The sequence below is a fragment of the Diabrotica virgifera genome, chromosome 8, assembly GCF_917563875.1.
Source record: "Diabrotica virgifera virgifera chromosome 8, PGI_DIABVI_V3a".
NCBI lineage: Eukaryota > Metazoa > Arthropoda > Insecta > Coleoptera > Chrysomelidae > Diabrotica > Diabrotica virgifera.
This window is the reverse complement of record NC_065450.1, coordinates 33,951,875-33,977,000: the sequence shown is the minus strand read 5'-3', so window position 1 is coordinate 33,977,000 and position 25,126 is coordinate 33,951,875. Positions and strand designations below refer to the sequence as shown.

Below are 25,126 nucleotides of genomic sequence, written 5' to 3'. Positions count from 1 at the left end.
CTTCGGTTGCAATGGGTGGGAAAAGCTCTCGATGCGAATCAGTTAAAATATGGAGAACAGTGCCTACGTTCTTTCCGATGAGGCTCCAATAAGAGCCGAAAATCGCGATTCAAGGGACTGGACTGCACTCCGTATTCTAATTGAAAAGTAAGATTGTTTTGCCTTCGCATTGCAACTGAATAAAAATGGTATACATTTTTATTTTATAAAAAATATACTTCAAAAACAGTCTCAAAATAAAATATGCTATATTTTTGGCTGTGAGTGTATATTCATTTATCTAAATTTTATATTATGATGATAAATCTTATATAATCTTTGATGAATAAAAAATTTAGTTTCGCAAATGTAGATGTCGGTAGTACTATAATCTATTATCTCGATTAACTATCAGACTCCTATTCCCTTGCATTTAATGTCAATGTGGTTCATTAGAGATTGAACCCCAGTTAGCTGTAAGGGTAAATGCCTGCATTGAAGCTTGAAGCTATGTTTATATAGGCTCAATCGTGTGGAATTTCTGTTTTACATAGGCTGTACGAGAATCCTTGCTAAATTCAAGCAATAGGCGCTGTTTCGGCGTAGAGTGTTATACTCTGATCTCGCTTTCCATACCTATGTAAAAGCAATGAATGAATATACACCGATTTCTATGCATACAGGTGCTAAGAATCGGGGAGTGTTGGGACTTTTATAAGCTGCAGGAATATGACCTTTACAGCTTCTGATTATTAATGAAATATTAAATTTAGACTCATAATCTAATCTTAGTCCAGTCACTGAACGTGGATATGAGCTATAGGTAGGGTTACCATACATCCGGATTTCGTCCGGACAGTCCGGATTTGAAAGGCATGTCCGGATTGGCGTCCGGATATGAGAAATGTCCGGATTTTTCTTTACAAAAAAAAAAAAGGAAAACACTTGGCCCAACGGTGGGAAATTTCATTCTTCGCAGCACCTAGTTGACTGCTTGTCAACAGCGCACGAGCACGAGCAGACAATAATCGGTTGACAGTTAGTTGAGTTAGTGTAATGACTACTGTGTAATTGACCGTGTATTAATGTTTTACTTGCGTATAATTTGTGATGACAAGTGCCATATATGCATTTCGCATATTATGTACAATTAGGCGAGCGGCAGCAACCCCTAAAATGATGTTATACGACCATGAAAATTAATTTTCAGGTCAATGACTAATTTTGGTCATTGTTATGTTTTCGAGATCGCTGAATCCGAATATGAAGTTTATTTTTTTCTAAAATTGGTGGAACATGTTCACAAATCCAATTTTATGCAAAAATGCGAAAAATAAATTGAGATGATTTTTCAACTTTAACTCGCTTTATCTTTGCGGTTGCTGTAAATATTTCCTTTCGAAAGTTTTACTGTATTATCTTTGCTGTAAAGTAATTAGATAACAATGAGATTTGTCCGAGATGTTTAAATAAATTAAAAGAGGAGTTGTTATTTTTTAAACATTTTGTCAGATTTCGTTAGTTTCATGTTTACTTCAAAAGTTGGGTGACATACTTTTCAGTTTATAATTTTAACCAAAACAACATTAAAACATAATTCATGAAGAAGTTTTCTAGAAAACTTAAAGTTAAAATATGCAACAGAAAAAATGTCATGTAGGTAACTTTATAGACGAGTGGCACTACTCCAAAAAACGCTTATTTCTCGAGATACTGAACACGGTATGCTGAATGGCTTATTTTTTTTTTCATACTTCATGTTTTTGATGGTATTGAAAACAAAAATGAAGTTTATTTTGAACTTCAAGTGGGGGAACATTGTCAAAATCCCAATTTTACCTTAAAAATAAATAAAAAGGAAATCACGTTTTTCTCAAAATTTAAAAGTTGCACCATTTTTTTTTCTATAACACATTTTGTTCTTTGTACTCTGTATTTTAATATAATCTTAAATAAAAAGCTAAATTTCAAATTTCGTCATTCAACTTTTGCGATTAAACTTTGCATTTCAGGAATCCTGACCTTTTACTTTCAAAAATTTATAACTTTTATTATAATTAAACTGAAAGATCGAAACATTCTTGTGTCAGGTCCCATGGTCTTGCGAAATGTGAGAAATATATACTGTAACAATTTCAGTAAAAAATATTAAAATGGAACAGAGTTGTAGCGAGTTAAACGAAAAAAAAACGCGATTTCATTTTTTTTTAATTTTTAAGGCAAAAATGCTATTTTGACAATGTTTACCCACATAAAATTCAAAATAAATCTCATTTTAATTTTCAGCACCATCAAAAACATAAAGTATGACCAAAATTACCCATTCACACACCGTGGTCAGTATCTCGAGAAATACGCGTTTTTTTGTGGAAGTGCCACTCGTCTATAAAGTCATATGACTTTTTTCCTATTACATATTTTGAATTGTAATTTTCCAGAAGACTTCTTCATGACATGTTTTAATGCTGTGTTCGCTAAAATTATAAACTAAAAACTTTGTCACTCAACTTTTTTAAGTAAACATGAAACTAACGAAATCTGACGACAACATGTTTAAAAATTAACAAATCCTCTTTTAATTTTTTTGTTGTTATCTGAATACTTCAATGATGATAAAGTAAAATTTGTAAAAGGAAATATTTACAGCGACCAAAGATACAGCGAGTTAAATTTGAAAAATCATAATTATTGATTTTTCACATTATTGCTTAAAATTTGATTTTTGAACATGTTCCACCCATTTTAGATAAAAATAAACTTCATATTCGGATTCAGCGACCTAGCTAGAAAACATAAGGAATGACTAAAATTTGCCAATCACCTATCATGGTCTTTTTTTCGATTTCTAAGCCTCAAATTAGGGGTGTGCCGCTCGCCTAAATGTAGAGGTAGCAACACAATCAAATTCACATTTTACATTTTCTACAACCCCTTGGACTACTCCTGTCCGGATTTGGCCTTAATAAATTATGGTAACCCTAGCTATAGGTCTTTTCATTCACAGTCATTTGTTTCGAGCGTTATACACAAATTATTATACAACATAATATGACAGGAGCTCGAAACAAATGACAATCAATGAAAAGCCCTATTATTATACCTGCGTTTTCGATCGATTAACCTCCGTCGATTTTTAATAAAATTGGAGAATGGTTAGAGGATATCTCAAGGGACAAGAGTGACATGGTGCCAACGTGCGTTTTTACCCTAGAGGTGGATACCGCCCACTGGTGGATCCAGAGCATGACCCCCCCAAACAACGAAAATAAATATAAATTCAATAATCGTAAAAACAAAGAAAAACCGAGAACTGTCGAACAAAAAAAATTAGGCCCATCCAAAAAATAATTGAAAACCCACTTATCCTAGGGGTGGTAAGACTAAGTGACCTTGCATCAAGAAAAGTAACTAAATCACCCCCAAGATCCATGAAACCCCCCCCCCCTCCCAAAGAATTTGTGTGTACTTTGTACGGACGTAAGAAGTTATACTTCTATTATGTGATTTCGACGAAATTGATATACATATTTTGTACTTTAAACAGTTTATTTATATTTCTTTAAATATTAAAATAATTTTAATACTTTACTACTTTCCAAAAATTTTTATTAAAACAATACCAAAAATTAAAAAAAGAAAAGAATAAAACACACACAAAAACGTTGAAAAATGCCACAAGAAATGATTTCTGAACAATAATTGTTGGCAAAAATTTTAATTTAATACGCATTTTCTGAAAAAAAAAAGATTATATAACAAATATACTTACAATCATAAAATGTATAAAAAAATAAAAACTTGCATTGGGATTCGAACCCGCGCATTTCAGGGTCCTTAGATTTGTAATCGAAGCCTCTACTGATTTACCCATCTACACATATCTGTCATGTGGAAAGATAGGCGAACTGATCGTTTTACTGTTTGACAGTTCTGAATTTAATTAAATTAATTTGATTTTTGTGGAATTAAAATATTAAAATACAACAAAACGTAGAGTCAGAAAACAATATATTAGATGAAGATTGGTAGAAATTTTGTTGGTAATCAAATTATGTAAATCAAAGCATTACCTACTAGGTAGTTAATACCTATTTTCCATTTTCCATGTAAGTAAGTACCTATGTAATTTTTTATTACAATACTGAAACATTTACAATTAAAAGTATATACGTACCTGTTGCTTTTAAAAACTATTTAATTAAAAAGTCACTACAATTATAAACTTGCTTTTGTCTATGTCCTCACAACAATAAAAACTAATATACACAACATTTGTCAACACATATAACGTTTCAGCTGCGCCCAGGACCAAGACTTTTGATGAATTCGCGCACATCTAAATTTACTCCTAACGCGCCTAAAGAAGTATAACGTATAACTTCAAGAATTTCTGGATCCGCCACTGATGCCACCCCTTTTCGGAGATGAAAATTAGTTTTCCACCTTCCTCTACCGAAAGTATACCTTTCCTGACCTGATTGTAGGGAGCAAAGTCGTATTTTTCCTCCCTCTATAGGGAATAAAAGTACTTTTCTTCCCTAGGGAGTAAAAGTAAAAGTGACGTCATGGTATGTCATTGATGAAATAACTTATTGATGCCCTATACAACATTCTATTAATTATTACCGTTGATTGATGTATTGGGGGACAAAATACACCCCTGTCGCACCCCTCTTAAAATTTCAAATTCCTCTGTGTTCGTTGATTTGTTTAGCCTCACTCGTGCTTGAACAATCTGATCTGAGTAATGACTTAAAAATTATAAATGTAGAGGCCTCGTCATTTTGGATGCACTATAATTTGCAATATAATTGCAATAGAATGCAACATAATTTGCAAATATTGTTGCGCTCTGTATAGAAGTCAAAATTTGAAGTTTCTTCCTAACACACGCCTTAGCATTAAATAATTTAAATACTCAATACTACTCAGTACAAAATTCAATTCAGTAACCAATCACCAACTTTAAAGACGGTTCTTTACTAGACCCTTTTTAGATGCGCCATAATATGCAAATTAGTCCCTCTATAAAAATCATCGCAAGCCTATGCTTTTTTCGGATTACTCCGGAAATAGCGATGTTGCTAAATTCCCACAAATCACAAGAACGCATTTGTTTTTTTTATGATACTTATCAGCTGTCATTGCTGTCAAATAGTGAATATGGCCGCCCTCTATTTGTAGTTTTGACATCGTGTCAACTTTACCTAGATTTTCCCAGAATTGTTCAGTAACAAGGAGTTGTTTAATATTAATTTAAACTTTGTTACATTATTTAAGAGGTAGGTTAGACATTTTTTATATTTTCCAATTCCGCCTTTTGTTCCTATAGTTTAAATTTGCATTGTTTTTAACTAGAGAGACATTAGATATTTTGGTATTAGTCATTCAAGGTAAATAACTAGCTGCTAAAACTGGAATCTAATAAATATTTTCGGTTTTTCCAGATACATTAATATAATTTTCGTCTAATTTCAGCTAATAGTCAAGATGTCGGCTGGACCTTACAATTATTCTTATATTTTCAAATACATTATCATAGGCGATATGGGTGTTGGGAAGTCATGTCTTCTGCATCAATTTACCGAGAAAAAATGTAAGTATTCATGATTCCACAGTATCATTAGCAAATTCCTGAATGTGTGTAAACAAAAAACATGGGAGAGGAATGGCAACAGTGTTTTTCATAGTTACCACTTAAGAATACAAAGTAGATTTTGGAATTAATAAGCAAATAAGCATTTCATAATATTTCTTAAGTGTTTTTAGAAATCTATATTTTTGTAGATTATTTATAGTTATTTGCAGAGTCAATACAATTTTGCTGTTCAATAAATCATTCCTTGAATCTGATATTGACAAGGATTCCAAGTGAATTTTTAATGAGGCTATCAGAGCAACAGTGACCTAAGCCCAAAAATGATTGCAATCTTTGCATTCATATTTCCATTATATTTATGGGGTGGCGCTACAAATTATGTAGCACTATCTAGCCAAATATACAGGTAGGCGTAGGCCCCTGTTAATCTGAAGATCTAATGTTGCTGCTTTTATTGATATATTAATCTAAAACTGCTCAATTTGTGGCTTAGGTCACTGTTGCTCTGAGGGCCTCTTATAATATATCGAAGGTATACCAGCAGAACGCAATAAGTCAATTTTTTTAGTTTTTCAACTATTAATGCAGTCGTATATAAAAAGGTATGCTCTATATATTGCAAAGACACACTAAGTCATACTTATTATAACAGAAAAAAATTTAATACTAAGTCAGTTTGATTGTTTTATTTACTAGCAGAATGCATTAAGTACTCCTAATGCAGTCTACTTGTACTATTTTTGCGAAAACCGACCATACAACACTATATTAACTTTGACTTAGCACATTCTGGTTGTACAATCTGTATACACCTATCGTTAGGTTTAATCAAAAGGTTAATGTACGAAAAAAGAAAAACCTTTTTAAGAGAAAGTAAATAGATTTTAAATACAGCATCCAGAGACTTACATCTTTTTACATTGTGTTCAGGATAATGTCGGGAAAAAGTCTACAATAGAAAAATGAATGGAAATGTATAATTGCATTTTAAACTGCATAAAATGTATCCAAAAGTGCATAGACATGTCAAGATAATTAAGGGCCAGATTTTGTCACTCAGGGGGTTTAGGGGTCGCTGAATACGAATTCGCCACTAACACTGACCCTCGGGGTACCTAGGGCGCAGTGTCACTGCTAAGGCACATCATCTTCTGGAGTTTAGAGGGTTTTCGGCATTAAATTGATGCAAATAGATTACTCAGGGAGTCTTTGGGTGTGCTGAAGACGAATACACCTTCAGAACGGACACCTGGTGTCTATGGTCATGCCATCTTCGAAGTTTCGAGGGGTTTCGGCACTTAATGCAAACAAATTGATTACTAGGCGGTTTTTGGGGTCACTTAATACGAATACGCCATCAGACACGAATCCGGACCACCTGGTGCCCAAGGTCACTGCTAAGGCATGTTACCTTATCGAGTTTGGAGGGTGTTTGCTCATCGGGGGTTGGTTCTGATGTCGTATTCTTATTCAGCAGTCCAAAAAACCCTCGAGTAACCGTTTGCATCAATTTGCCGAGAACCCACGAAACTCCAGATCATGTGCCTTAGCAGTGAGCCTGGTCACCATGTGCTCCGGTGGTCGGTTCTGATAGCGTTCCATAACAAAACTGTTAATCCATTTTCTTATTTTATTTGATTAAAAAATGATGGATAATTTTTAATGAACGTCTAATAGATATTTTGAAAATTCTTTGGCGTAACTTTTAAATTTTGAATAATCAAAGAGGTCAATGACTTATAACAGTGAGTAAATAATAGTTTTGCTTGGTGCAATTGTTTTAACTTTTGTCCGGAAACCATACAATTCACTGGACATCAAGACAGCCCCGTCAGAAATTTGCCTTACCAATTTATTTTTGATATCAAAAAATTTTAATCTGTCCTTTAAATTAAAACACCAAAACTATATTCTGTCTTATGGCTTCTACTCACGTCTGAAAACCTAACAACCTCTCATAAATATTAGATGTAACGCGTATCGAAGAACAATTTTATTGATACTTGTGAATGACATGTTACCTCTATCAGAAGTTTCGTCTACTTCTACTGAAAAGGATCAAAATGTAACTACCAATTGATTCTTTCATTCTGTGCTGTTTTAGGTACGCCGCTATATTCTTCGAGTCAGAAAATAAATTAGAAAATTCCAGATCGTATTTGTTAAACAATTTTATTTGTTCTCTATAATTAACTTGATTTAATGAATGCTCCGATACATCCTGTCCCCTAAATGGTAATTCCTAACAACTTAAAAGAATTACAATATCAATAATAATTAAACGACGTAAAACTACTTACCTATTTCATAATTTTATCCCGGACGCGCCAGCAAGGCAATACGTGGCTACGTACGTGCCTTTCTGCCGTTTGCAGATCACTGCTCGGTAGAGGTACCCGCTGCCGTACTTGCCATCCAAGTAAATACGGGGAATGTATAATTGGTTGCCTATCGGCTAATATTCCATAGCTTCTTATTATAAGCAAATTGTCGATCTGGGGACGGCATGCCGTGCCGGGCTTTATAATAAGAATTCACACAATCGCAAACGGGTGCGGGTGCATGGCTATAGGATCATTAATTTGAAAAGTCTCTTACTCACAGCGCACAGGGATCACTTAACTAACGTATCGGGATCGAATTCTTTTAAAAACAATGAATAAAATTTAGTCTGTATGATCTCACAGATATATTTTTTATTTCACAGAAACGAATATCATCAACTCCGATTAAATTAAATATTTAAAAAATCTATAATGTGTCCATAAATGTGTGGGTCGGCACTGCCGACCCTGACGAGCCGCCACTGCTTGATTAACACAGAAAAATATTGTTTACTAAATTTATTAAATGGTTTTTCTAACAAATCTACCATAGAAGTCTAAAGAGGCCAAATTGGCCCTGTGTAAGTTATTATCGTTTTCTGGGAAATTCGACGAGCCTTTCTTTAAAATTCCTGTCGGATGGGTAAAATTATATTTATGTATGTTTATTGTAAATGGTTACCCTTATACTGGTACTGATCATCTACGTAATAAAGATAAAATTGTTAGTGAACACAAAGATACAATTGTGGGTACTACAAAAGTAACTTCAAGACGATGGCCTATGTACGTGTTTTATAATACACTTGACTTGGAAGCAATAAATGCATGGATTATTTATAAAGAAATAACTGGATGTAGACTCAGTCTTTGTAAGTTTATTCTTCGGATGTGTGAAGAATTATGGGCCCCATACCTTGCCTTCCGAAATCTGGAACTACGCCTAGCAACACCAGGTCTACCAACAACTATCACTGTTGCTATCCAAAAACGACAAAAATATCAGTTGAAAATATTTTGTAAAGGAAATCATACTTCCAATCATTGCTGCGGCTGTAACAAGGCAATGTGTGGCAAATATCAAAAATTGCAAACTGTATGGTGTTCCGAATGTTTTTGATAGGCAGCGAATGTGTTAAACAATGAAAGTAAAAAATAAAATCAGATTCTATCGTCTAGAGGAGATTTATTTTTCTTTAAACTGAGTTTTAATTGATTAAAGAATGTGGGGCCAAAATGATCCCTTCCAGCTTTCTAGGTAGGTAAGCTAAGCCCGACTTTCTAGTGTTAAACTACGGTGGCAGGCTTGGTACAAGAAAAGAAGAGGAGCTAGGAAGGTGACCGGAACACAAATTGAAGTTTTATCCCCACCCAACAAAACATCACTCTTATAGGCCTGGATTCCTCGTACCAAAAAAAGTTGATTAATAGCAAGCTGAAAATTTGTTAATAGCTTAACGGTGTCTAATTGGGTAGTCGGACAAACTTTGATGAAGGGGACCACTGGAATGGGGGAACTTTTAAATGTGGTACAGGTTACAGGTTTCGAACGTCAGACTATGAAAACGTCCAATGTATTTTGTCAGACAGAACTTCCAATTGATTTGTTACCCTTTCATTAAACTCTCAAAAATCAGACTGCTATTTATCACCAACATAATTCCTGTCATCTGAAATGTTTTACGTGTCGGGTTTATTAAAATGGATATATTTGTCGGACAAAACTTTTATTATTATATAAAGCTTGCTATTGAACAAACTTAAAAACAACCTGCCAATTTTCACAATCTTAAACTTATCAGGATGACACGTTCCATAATTAAAATCACATTCCACAATTAAAACTTCCCCTGTTCCAGTGTTCGCATACATCAAAGTTTGTCCGAGTAGACACCGGTTAAGCTATAAACAAATTTTCAGCTTGCTATTAATCAACCTTTTTTTGGTACGCGGGATCCAGGCCTATTAGTGCCTAAACAAGGTTTCATAATGTGTCTTGCTTACAAGTGCTGATGGAGAAGTGTTCTTGGTGAAAATCTACCCAGAATAGATTGGCAGTTAACATGTTAAACAATGATGATATTGTTGTTTTAAAACATACAACTTTTCTATTCACCCAACCTTTGATTTAACACTATAACAACCTAGGCATTTAAACCACTTCTACTAAAGCTCATAATTTAAAAAAGGAAAATAATAAGAAGTATAAAATGTTTTTTCTTTGGCACACTAATTTTTAACAAAAAATATTCGATTTTTTATAAATTCTACATTAGCTTTACTTTTACTACATATCACTGCTCGCTCCGTTGTCGCTCGTGCTCTAAAATTCGCGTGCGTTCGCAAAAAGCATACTTCACGAACTGTTTCATAAATAACTATTTTATTTCATGTTGATGTTCGTGTGCTTTTTTCATGATTTGTTTAATGGTATTTATTGCATATGTTGTTGATCTGCTATTTATGAAACCGAATTGGTATTGTCCTATGATATTTTTTGTTTCATCCATTAATCTTTTTTGTATTATTGACAATAATATTTTATAGGCAACGTTTAATAGTGTAATACCTCGGTAGCCCACAGTACATTGGCCTTTTTGGAAGATGATTACAAAAGTCTTAAAAATGGTTTCAACTGCTTCTTTTGAGCGAGTCTAATACTTTCTGAAATATTTCAGAGTGCAGGTTGGACGCGTTTCTGCACGCCCCACGCCTAAACCTGTAGCTCTAACGCGGTTAGCTTTTATTATTGCAAAGATTTTAATTTTAATCAAAAATTATACGTTAAAATAAAATAAATTATTTTTGTCAGACAAAAAAGAGGGCGCTATCGTAGAGTTCGACATCCGCAAGATGTCACTCTAGAGCGGTAATTTTGTTATAACAAAACTCTTAATTTTCAATTGAAAGTACTTTAAATAATAAATACTATTTAAATAATACAGATTGTCGATCTCTTATCCGACAAATTTACAGCCTCGTTTCGTTAGTCCTACATCGTAAATATGTTAATGACGTGGGACGCGGAAACGCGTCGAACCTGTACTCTGAAATTTTTCAGAAAGTGGTAGACTCGCTCAAACGAACCAGTTAAAACTATTTTTAAGACTTTTGTAATCATCTTCCAAAAAGGACAATGTACCTACTATGGACTACTGTAGTTCTTACACTCATGCTGGTCTGGGAACATCCATAAACTAGGTCGTTGAAAAGGGGTTGGGGTGGTCTTTGCTTATTACGACGGTATACGACAGTGGGGAGGGGGCCATGAGTGCGCATCCAACGTCGTTTGATGTTCACGAATATAAAAAATATACCCTATTGTAGGATTAAAAAGAATTAGTAGGTATATTACTTTTATCGCATACTTTTCATTTCGTTTTTATCACTCACAGCCTTAATAATATTGATAGTATTGACTGGCCAGTTTGTTGCTTAAACCAGTGCCAATAAAACATAAACACGCACACACACAATAATATTGATAGCAGTTTTGTACAGAATAACAAACAATAAAACATTGTTCTATGTATTTAAACAAACGCTTCTATACAGAACAATATCTGGAAGCAATAAATATTAAACTGTTCATTTATTTACTGAATACTCTGTGAAACAATTATTCTACAAGAATGAATAGAAATAAAATATTCTATTTTATTTAGTTAGTACATTGTATTTATACTTAATAAAAGAAATGGTATTGGAATCAAAACAAAATAAGTATCAAAATTTATATGATGCAGTTAAGAAAGCATAGGAACTCCGATAAAAGTATTGTCTAATTTGGATTTGGATACATTCGTAAATAAACTTTGATAGCTAACTTTAAAAAATCCAGAAATAACATGGAATTTAAAAAAAAAATCACTAAAAAGGAGGGGTCGGTATGAGGGGGGGGGGGTCAACTGTAAACGACGCTTTTCGACGGAAGAGGAGGAGGGTATTAAAAAGTCCAAAATTTTTACGACGTAGTTTATGGATGTTCCCTACGTCGTCGTCTCCTTTTTTATGGATCATTATCAATGTATACTTATATATTTTTATAGAAGCTTATATAATAACTAATATACTTATATATTCTTACAGTTATGGCAGATTGTCCTCATACAATCGGCGTGGAATTTGGTACTCGTATTATTGAAGTATCTGGACAGAAAATTAAATTACAAATTTGGGATACTGCTGGACAGGAACGTTTCAGAGCAGTGACAAGATCTTACTATAGAGGTGCTGCAGGTAAGCATCAACTATCTTGTATATTATTATTTGTTTTCTTAGATCTATAAATAGGTAGGGTACAACTTTTAACTCTTTTTGGCACACCGGATTGAAATTTGAACCACCAAATTTTTGCTACATGTTGCACAATGGTCCACAAAATGAACCACTTACTAATCTACTTTTATCAAGTTACACCTATGCAAGAGGTTTGTATTACTTGTTTCCTCTGTCCCTATTAAGTATACAGAGTGGGCCAAAGAAAACAGTCCACCTCGATATTTGGCAGTATTTATTAGATTTTAAGGAAATGACGAAACACGTCGATTTTTAATCTAAGGGGGACACATTTTTACGGTACATATATTTGTCATTTGTCAGTCCCGTTCCTTCCACTTCTCCCACCCATTATTTTTAAATAGGGAATAGGGGTCGTGTGCTAGCTCATTTGAAAGGTTATTCAATTCTCTATTCAGTAATATAAATATTAACATAATTATTTATACACAAGAAAAAATTTTTTAAATTAAATTAATTGACACAAAAAGAAGAATGTATGTAATTTATTTAATTCAATTCTATTGTTGTCACAAAACAGAAAAAAATGTTTTTTTTATAAATTAACTTTGCTTTTCGCTTAATTTCAATGTTCAAGCTGCCATCCATCTGCCTCTTGGTAGGTTGAATATTGAATTTAAGCAACAAACAATGTTTATTTATCAAATAAACATTTTTTTCTATTTTCTGTCAGCAGTAGAATGTATTTTGAGTTAAATAAATTACATACACTATTCTTTTTGTGTCAGTTAATTTAATTCAAAATAATTTTTCTTGGACACCCTGTATAAATAATTATGTCAATGTTAATATACTGAATAGAGAATTAAATAACCTTTCAAATGAGCTAGCACACAATCCCTATTCCCTATTTAAAAATAATGGGTGGGAGAAGTGGAAGGAACGGGATTGACAAATGACAAATATATGTACCGTAAACATGTGTCCCCCTTAGATTAAAAATCGACGTGTTTCGTCATTTCCTTAAAATCTAATAAATACTGCCAAGTATAGAGGTGGACTGTTTTCTTTGGCCCACTCTGTATAGTACTATTGTTCTATAGAGTTTTTTATTAAGTCAATACTTTTCGCGATATTTGCGAGTGGATATGTTCATTTTTCAACAAAGTAACCACGTTTTTAGACGGTAAGTATTTTGTCGAAAAAAACATTCTCAGCAAAAATATAGCCTGTAAAAAAGTGAAAAAAATGGTGTATACATTAGGTGTCTAGACCTAGTAGAAGCAGAGTTATAGCTAATGAAAAATAGGTTCATATTCGTCAAATTCCAAATAGAAAATTTCTACGTGAAATATCCAAAAAATAAAGCCCTTTTTGGGGAAAACTCACTGCAACTTTTATAAAGTGTTTTAAAAAAGCTTTATTTCTGTTTTTATAAAAAGAATCAGCATTGTTTCTAGTATCAAATGTAAGGAAATTACGCTCAAAATAAAGTTGGTTCCTTTTGTTTTGGCAAAAAAAAATCGGGAAAATCACCCCTTAATTAGCAACTTAAATAAAATTAATCGTTACCGCTTCAAAAGTTGCTTTATTTAAGCTGTGTTTATTCGCGGTGTGCAAGTACTTGGAGGGGATACGAGAAACGATCGTGCGAGAATAGCGGAGAAATATAGTAACTTTCTTAAATAATTTATTGTCAATTGAAATTGTCAAATTGACGTATATTTCATATCTACTGTCAATGAAGAAGAAAAATTATATATTGCTCCACAATATTGATATGATATGCAATTACATATTATATAAAGATAAATTTAATTAATTGTATTTTGCTTGCAGTACTGCATTTTAATAACTAATTTTATTTACTAAGTACATACACACAATTGTTTACGTTTTAATAACATAACCTGAATCTTATTTTTTATTCTTATTATTTTTTTGGACTATGGCCTTGACAATTACCCGGTAACCAGGACTAATATAATTGGCCAATATAATTAAAAGTGCAAATAATTTTGCTGAGCGTAGAAACCAGGTGTCGCTTTGCCGAACTTGCCCGGTCCCAATATGATCTGTAAGTTTCATCGATTCAAAGTGCTTCTTTTTGAAAACAATCGGTTTTCAAGTAAAATTTTTAAAATTTTTAATTTTGAAAAAAATGCTTTTTTTTCAAAATAACTTAAAAAATATTTAAAATACTAAAAATCTGAAACGGAAGTAAAGTCGGATTTGCTTTTCTGAATATTTTGTATTTTTTTAATATTCTGTATTTCTTTAAGACAAAAATTGGTCAAGATATAGCTGTTCAAAATGTGCTTACACTCGTGATTAGTGACTCATTCAAGCCCTTGCAAGTACAGCCCTTTCAAAAATAAGGACATTGAACGGAAGAAACTTACAGGTCATATAAACAATACACGAGTAAAGCAACTTGTGAAGTGGTAACGATGAAGTTCATTTTAGATGCTAATTGTAGGGTGATTTTCCCGACTTTTTTACCAAACAAAGGGACCAACTTTATTTTGAGCGTAACTTGTTTACTTTTGATGCTAGATATTTTTTTTATAAAACAAAAATAAAGCTTTTTAAAACACTTTAAAAAAGTTGTAGTTAGTTTTCCCACAAAGTGCTTCATTTTTTGGTTATTTCACCAAATGTGCCGATGTATATCTAGAGACCAAATGTATACACCATTTTTTCACTTTTTTTACAGGCTATATTTTTGCTAAGAATGTTTTTTTCCACAAAATACTTACTCTTTGAGTTATTTACGAAAAACCGTCTAAAAAGTGGTTATTTTGTTGAAAAATGAACATATTCACTCGCAAATAACTCGAAAAGTATTGACTTGTATTGTAAAAACTCTATAGAACAAAACTTGCTTAAAATTAGTCAGTTTATTCATTTCCGGACTTATTTTAGACGTATATTTTTTCACCCCCGAGAAGGGGTGAAAGCCACCCCCAGGGCAAAAGCACACATCGGCACAATATCACTTTTTTCTTGTTAGCTATGTGTATGCCAAATTTCCTGTCACTAAAAGCGGTTCTTTAAAATTTAGAGGTTTTGCTATATTTTACCGTTAGCGAACGTATTAATTGGTAAAATTCGCAGTGTTTAGTTATCAGCCAAACGCAAATGGTTATCAGTTGTTTCTTGAAAATTGAGGACATTTTACACAAGCAATTGAGTGTTATAAAATTATTTTATATATTACATCTAATCTGTACGCTTAAGAACTAATATTATTCTGAACCTATCTTCTTGCGGCATCTTCTTGATGCATCATGTATGTTTTAAAATAACATACATATAAAATTGGAGTTTGATGTTAATATTGAGAGTAAAGTGAATGTAAGACCAGATACTTACCATGTAGGGCTAGTATCGTGACATTTTTTTGGATTTTCCCATAGCCACCTTTACTTTACAAGCCATGAAGAGAAAAAGGCAACGTCGCAATTGATGACGTCGGTAGTCTGACTTTCAGACTACCGCTTTCGAAACTACGATTTTAAAGTACACATTCTGGTAAAATTTATAGCATTTTTTGAGTCGAACAAGAAAATATTATTAATTAGAGGTTTAAACAAAATAAAATTAAAAGTGATTCCTTGTAAGTAACGTTTATTATACAAAAAAAAACAATAACAAGAATATAAATGGGATTCATTTTTTTTTTCGAATCCTAAGAAAACTAATAAGTATTTTTCAAAAATTTAAACGCAGAATGAAAGATTACGTTAGGACCGAGAGCCGAAAGTCCCTGAAAACTTCTATCTTTGTTTTAATAAGTAACAGGGGTGAAAAACTCAGAAAATTTAGTGTGATTTTTAGTTTCAAATATGTCATTCAAAAAAAAAAAACTTTTTATTCATTCTAAGGGACTTTCGGACCTCGGTAATAAAGTAATCTTTCATTCTGCGTTTAAATTTTTCAAAAATACTTATTAGTTTTCTCAGGATTCGAAAAAAAAGATACATTTAAAATACATTGAAATTTTGACAGGCGTCAAAATTTTGCATTTTGTTCCTTTCCCCTTAAAGTTTGTCGCACTTATTTAGAAACACCCTGAATTGATAAAGAACAAATCTAGTTGTTAAAGTAGCTAACTTTTTTTATTTTCCAACATAAGCGAATTAATAAAAAAACAGAATGTTAAGAAAACCGGAGTCTATAGTTGAGTTTTAATTTCAGTATTTTATAAATGCCCGGTACACAATAAAAATTTAACTGGTAGCAGCAATATTATTACAGCGGTATTATTAAAGAATTAGGCTATAACATATTAAAAAAATCACTTAAATCGGCCAACAGGTTTAGGAAATATAAGACATTAAAAATGACAAAATTTTGAAGTGGACGGGTTTCTATATGCACGCAAGTTTATATAAAAATATATTATATTGAACTAAAATCATCTTAATAACATACCTTTTAATGTTCTTTATAATTTGGAGCACGAAATATTGTAAAATGTTTCAGTTTCTCTGTAAATACGGTGAATATTATTTAAAAACAAATGAGAACTGTCAAAATTAATCGGTCTACCAATAGATGTTGCCAAGTTTCAACTTCATGGCTTGTTAAGTAAAGTTGGCTATGGTTTTCCTCATGATTTAACATGGGTTTGCACCAAAATTTGGCTATAGGGCTTTTCATTCACAGTCATTTGTTTCGAGCTTCTGTCATGTGTCACATAATATTAATATATCTACGACATACGTTATTGGTATATACAATAATACAAACCAAAGACGTATGACGTAGATATATTAATATTATGTGACACATGACAGAAGCTCGAAACAAATGACAATCGATGAAAAGCCCTATAGGTCCTTCTTACCCTCAACTTCAAAGTTGATCCTATGCTGTAGGGTGCTTTCACCTTGGGGTGCCACCACTTCTGGGGGGTAAATTTTTTTATTACAAATAACAGCGGGAATAAGTATATTAACCAGCTTTTATCAAAAAATCATTCCTATAAAAAATACAACTTATAAAAAAAAACAAAAAGATTGGTGTGTATGGTGTCTGTAGCGCCCCCTATACAAGCGGATAAATAGTTTTTTGAAAGTTGGTTCTTCTTCGTCGAACGCCAAAATTGAAACTTACAACGTGAAATATGAAAAAACCAATGCATTTTTCGTGGAAAACTCAAAACTTTTTTCCTAGTGCACGAGAAAATCTTTATTTTTATTTTTTATACAAGTCTCTAGCACCAATCTGAATGGAGTTATGACAATAATAAGTTTGGTCTGCATTTTTTCAGCAACATAAAACGCTAAAAGCACCCCCTAATTACCACTCCAATTAAAAATAATCGTTACCCCTTTACAGTTCACTTTATTAATGTACTTAAAACCTGAGAATCGGTTTTGAGATTTCGGGTAGGGTCTCGTAATGTTCCCGGAAAGTATCCGCTAACATCGGCCTCAAGCCTTTATAATTTTATTATTTAAGAATGTAAATTGAATTCTACATATAACCACCGCATTGTTTGGTTTTGGGGCTATTTTGCAAGTACATATATGCGTTCACTGATGATGGACTGATAAGTCTGAAAACGTTCATTCTGAACATACAGTTGAGTCCGCGAGTCTTTACCCGTGTGTCATTAATACCTGGCGAGATAAAACACATACTTTTTATCTTCCACGCATGAAACTCATGACAAACCAGCTGCCGTTTGTTATTAAGTAACAACACATGTTATTTTTATGAACCATCTAGACTCAGTGCATTGAAAAGAGATAGGTACAAAAAAGACGATTCGGTATGTTTTCATATTTTAAGCACAATTTGTTTGACGTTTCTGCTTTGTTTAATTTTTTGGCTGTCAGTCAGTTGAACTTTTTGCGGTTTTTGTCGAAATTTTGCGTTTTGAAGTTTCTTTAAATTACACAAACAGTTGTTTTCACAACTAATTTTATATTGGGCTTTGAAATTTTAAGGTAAATAATTCTGTTTTGGCAATTAATATTTAAAACATACAAAGCTAACGTCATTCACACAGTAAAGAAATGACTGTGTTTAGATTTCCGTCAAAGTGAATAAAATAACAAAAATAAAATATGTTGTTGGATTTTATACTATAATAATAAAAAGAATTTGTGTAGCTGTAATTCTGTACAAAAATTTTGAAGCAAAACTTACATTTGACATTCTATATATTTGATAACGTCAAATTTTATAATGAAACCCGTAATCGGAACAGTAGCCACTTTCTGTCAGTTGTTGTTGCGTGAAATAGATTTCCGACTTATTTCGTATGCTTTAAATGATGACGCACGGGTAAAGACTCGCGGACTCAACTGTATTTATGTAATCCATTTGGATTTTTAAGATTTTTAATTAAAATATACCTACTACCAAGGAGTTTTTTTTACTTCGATGTTAGAATAATTAATATGTTTGTATTGTAATGTCAATCTATAAATTTTAAATTTCAAAGGGCTGTAACTTTTTTATGAGCACATTTGTACTAAGCTAAGTTAGGTTCAACCGAACTATTTTTGTCCCAGAATGCGTGGTATAATTTATGACCAATCTTTTCGGGACACCCTGTATAATAAGTAATTTTTTTACTTCATCGATACACGATATTGTGTTTTATGTTATATTACTGTACAATAATTTTACTGAAATAATTTAGATATTTATTTTACGATAATATGTCGAAAATTTTAATATTAATACGTCACCGTCGTGACGTTTTAGTTTATTTGACCACAAATGGCAATATTATGGTTATATCATACATTGATAAATACATAACTACTATGAATTATTAAATTATAGGATAGCTGGATGTCGGCTTATCATATGGCATTGAGTTTATATTATGGTTTATATATTATTTTAGCATGAAATGCAGGTATTATTAGACGGTTCTGTAATTGTAGTATCGATATGATTATTTTATTTCTAGTTTTATAAATTTATCATTTCTATTAATGAGTAGTTAAGTTCACCAGTATTTTTACAACTAGTAATCGAAAGAAGTGTGAATAATAAAATTGGTCTTCTTCAATTCATGCATAATAATATTTTAGTAAATTCTATACTTAGCGACTTCGTGGATTACATAGTAATTTACACAGATGGTTCTAAAAATCAAACAGGAGCAGGATGTGCTATGTATGTGCAAAATACCCATCAACATAATAATTACAAATTATCTAGTATTAGTAGTATTTTTACAGCTGAGATTATAGCCATCGAAAAAGCTCTAGAATGGATCAAAGAGAATAATATTGAAAAAGCTGTGATAATAATAGACTCCAGATCTGCAATATACGCAATTAAAAACACTGATTTTAGTTCATACAAATCAAAAATTTTATCTAATATAAATTTGTCTAAAGTGGAAGTAGTATTTATATGGGCAAAAGGGCATGCCGGTATATTGGGTAATGAGAAAGTGGATGAGTTGGCCAAAGATGCAATAAAAAATGGTGAGATCCTAACTCAGATCCTATCGACAGATGCAATAAATGACGTCAAAGCTAGAATAAATAAAATATGGAAAAAACAATGGAAAAATATTTCAAGCATATCAAAAAATTTATATTTTTCTTTACATCAAGAACTTCCTCCGCCACCTGAATACATATTTAAGTATAACCTGCCAAAGCAAGATATTTCTACTATCGTCAGATTAAAAACTCGACACGGAAAATATGAGGCACATCTGCACAAATTAGGAATAGTTAATTCATCAGTCTGTTTTTGTGATAATGTTTCGATTAGAGATTTGAACCATATTTTCTTTGAATGCCAAATTAACGAGAGATATAGAAATCAATTATATTACAATTTACGACAAACACAAGTTCATTTTCCAATTAGTATAGAATATCAACTAAGTTGTCATAAAATGGAAATATTTAAATTACTCATAAACTACTTGAAAGAAACAAATATAGTCATTTAAGTGAAATAGGTATAAATATAACAAAACTAATAAATTGAGGTAAAAATAAAATAAAAATCTGTGGCTAACGGACCCGCATCCAAGCCATTTTTTTCACACACACACACACACACACACACACACACACACACACACACACACACACACACACACACACACACACACACACACACACACACACACACACACACACACACACACACACACACACACACACACACACACACACACACACACACACACACACACACACACACACACACACACACACACACACACACACACACACACACACACACACACACACACACACACACACACACACACACACACACACACACACACACACACACACACACACACACACACACACACACACACACACACACACACACACACACACACACACACACACACACACACACACACACACACACACACACACACACACACACACACACACACACACACACACACACACACACACACACACACACACACACACACACACACACACACACACACACACACACACACACACACACACACACACACACACACACACACACACACACACACACACACACACACACACACACACACACACACACACACACACACACACACACACACACACACACACACACACACACACACACACACACACACACACACACACACACACACACACACACACACACACACACACACACACACACACACACACACACACACACACACACACACACACACACACACACACACACACACACACACACACACACACACACACACACACACACACACACACACACACACACACACACACACACACACACACACACACACACACACACACACACACACACACACACACACACACACACACACACACACACACACACACACACACACACACACACACACACACACACACACACACACACACACACACACACACACACACACACACACACACACACACACACACACACACACACACACACACACACACACACACACACACACACACACACACACACACACACACACACACACACACACACACACACACACACACACACACACACACACACACACACACACACACACACACACACACACACACACACACACACACACACACACACACACACACACACACACACACACACACACACACACACACACACACACACACACACACACACACACACACACACACACACACACACACACACACACACACACACACACACACACACACACACACACACACACACACACACACACACACACACACACACACACACACACACACACACACACACACACACACACACACACACACACACACACACACACACACACACACACACACACACACACACACACACACACACACACACACACACACACACACACACACACACACACACACACACACACACACACACACACACACACACACACACACACACACACACACACACACACACACACACACACACACACACACACACACACACACACACACACACACACACACACACACACACACACACACACACACACACACACACACACACACACACACACACACACACACACACACACACACACACACACACACACACACACACACACACACACACACACACACACACACACACACACACACACACACACACACACACACACACACACACACACACACACACACACACACACACACACACACACACACACACACACACACACACACACACACACACACACACACACACACACACACACACACACACACACACACACACACACACACACACACACACACACACACACACACACACACACACACACACACACACACACACACACACACACACACACACACACACACACACACACACACACACACACACACACACACACACACACACACACACACACACACACACACACACACACACACACACACACACACACACACACACACACACACACACACACACACACACACACACACACACACACACACACACACACACACACACACACACACACACACACACACACACACACACACACACACACACACACACACACACACACACACACACACACACACACACACACACACACACACACACACACACACACACACACACACACACACACACACACACACACACACACACACACACACACACACACACACACACACACACACACACACACACACACACACACACACACACACACACACACACACACACACACACACACACACACACACACACACACACACACACACACACACACACACACACACACACACACACACACACACACACACACACACACACACACACACACACACACACACACACACACACACACACACACACACACACACACACACACACACACACACACACACACACACACACACACACACACACACACACACACACACACACACACACACACACACACACACACACACACACACACACACACACACACACACACACACACACACACACACACACACACACACACACACACACACACACACACACACACACACACACACACACACACACACACACACACACACACACACACACACACACACACACACACACACACACACACACACACACACACACACACACACACACACACACACACACACACACACACACACACACACACACACACACACACACACACACACACACACACACACACACACACACACACACACACACACACACACACACACACACACACACACACACACACACACACACACACACACACACACACACACACACACACACACACACACACACACACACACACACACACACACACACACACACACACACACACACACACACACACACACACACACACACACACACACACACACACACACACACACACACACACACACACACACACACACACACACACACACTTCAATTCATGCATTAGAAACTACACTGAGCGTCACAGAAAACGGGCCACCTACAAAATTGAAGACATTTTTTATCTATTTATTTTTTTCTTATTCGCTATTTACTTGCCAACAAACCCAGCATTAGCAGCACGATGTTCTAGGATCTCCGTTATGCTCCGTTCTGCGTGCTGTTAAGGCGCCCTATCAATTAAGTCAAAATCCGTATATGCCTGAAAAGAAATCCCTGCCTAAAACATTATTGAATCATTATCAGGTTTGTTCCAACTCGATGCAAAACCGTTCTTGAACGGTTCGTGAACCGCGGAGTAACGAAAAATGTGTTACTGCGCATAATTATTCGTTATTGCGCATGCGCGTAACGATTCAAGAACGGTTTTGTATCGAGTTGGAACAATCGACAAACCTATCAAAAGTAACCTGGTGTGACCAAGTGCAGACAGCAGAATGTTCTCCAGCCCTTCTGTAAACCTTATTTCGACCATCTTTACCACACATTGATATGCTACACTTCACGGGCAAAGCAAGGCATATGGCGTATCGAATGAAAGCTTATAACCCACGGATGGTATTAAAAGTGGGAAATTTGACCTGGGACTTCGGGTTTTAGAGGTGCAACCGGAAGTACTGTTTTAAAGTCCTCGAAATAGTACAAGCGATATATTGTTCGACGCTCCTTAGCAAGACGAGAACAAATATACACTTCCGGTTTAGTGCCTGTCTGTCCGCGAATATAACTCCTCCTTTATTAAAATAGATAGAATGACAAATGAGGTGTCGAATTAGAGCTTATAACCCAAAGATGGTATCAGAGATAAGAAATTTGATCTCGGACTTCCGGTTTTAGAGTTACAACTGGAAGTACTGTTTTAAAGTCGTCGAAATAATACAAGCAATATATTATTTGGCGCGCCTTAGCATGATTGGAATAAATAAATACTTCCGGTTTTTATATCACTTCCGGTTAAAAAGTTGTATCCGGAAGAGCCACATTATAGTCGCAGAGCTAGTACATATTAGTATGGTATAACTAGACCCAAACCCAGACATCCAAAGTGAAAGTTATCCTTCAACACAAAATTGTTCTATATGGTCCACATATTGTTCAGAAAAAAGTGATACCAGGGAAGGCGAAACGAAGATATATAAAATAGCCAAACAGAGAGCAAGGAAAGCAAAAGATTTTAATCAGATTAGATGTATCCGTGATGAAAATAATAAAATACTAGTTCACGAAAGGGAAGTCAAAAAGAGATGGAGAAAGTACTTTGACAGCTTATTAAATGAAGAATTTGACAGACAGCCTGTAGAGTCAACGGAGACAGTAGCAGCAATGGTCACCAAAATAACCAACGAGGAAGTGGCTCAAGCGCTTCAAAAAATAAAGAAAGGAAGAGCGGTAGGACCAGATGATATTCCTGGGGAAGTATGGAGAGCATTGGGAGAGACAGGAACAAGGTGGCTAGCAGGTCTATTTAATAGAATTATGGAAGTCGGACAAATGCCAGACGAATGGAGAAGCAGTATACTGGTACCTGTTTACAAAAACAAGGGAGATATACAACAATGTACAAACTACAGGGCTATAAAACTGCTTAGCCACACCATGAAAATATGGGAAAGAGTAATTGACAGACGGATACGTGAAGAGACCGAAATATCCGAGAATCAATTTGGCTTTATGCAGGGTAGATCAACAACAGATGCAATTTTCATTATAAGGCAGTTGATGGAAAAATACAGGAGTAAAGAAACAAACGCTCATATGGTATTCATTGATCTTGAGAAAGCATATGATAGAGTTCCTCGAGAAATTCTGTGGTGGGCACTCAATAAGAAAGGAGTCCCTGGTGAATATGTAAAGATTGTGAGGGATATGTATGAGGGAGTAACGACTAGTGTTAGGACAGGTGTGGGAGAGACTGATAAATTTCATGTGAAAGTAGGATTGCACCAAGGCTCTGTGCTTAGTCCGTATTTATTCTCATTAGTTTTGGACCAGATAACAGCGAAACTACAGGGTAACATTCCATGGTGCTTAATGTATGCTGATG

At 34.9% G+C, this 25,126-nt stretch overlaps 1 protein-coding gene across 3 annotated transcripts in view; it reads left to right on the top strand.

The window, feature by feature from the left end:
* The first annotated feature begins 5,122 nt into the window (after positions 1–5,122).
* Positions 5,123–25,126, top strand: part of LOC114343072 (ras-related protein Rab-14) — a 71,326-nt gene continuing 51,322 nt past the window's right edge. For all 3 annotated transcript variants that reach the window (XM_028293887.2, XM_050659414.1, XM_028293886.2), the window contains exons 1-3: positions 5,123–5,261; positions 5,458–5,575; positions 11,992–12,141. In XM_028293887.2, coding sequence (XP_028149688.1) covers positions 5,470–5,575; positions 11,992–12,141 — 256 coding nt within the window. In that variant the 5' untranslated portion in view covers positions 5,123–5,261; positions 5,458–5,469. The remainder of the gene's footprint in view (positions 5,262–5,457; positions 5,576–11,991; positions 12,142–25,126) is intronic.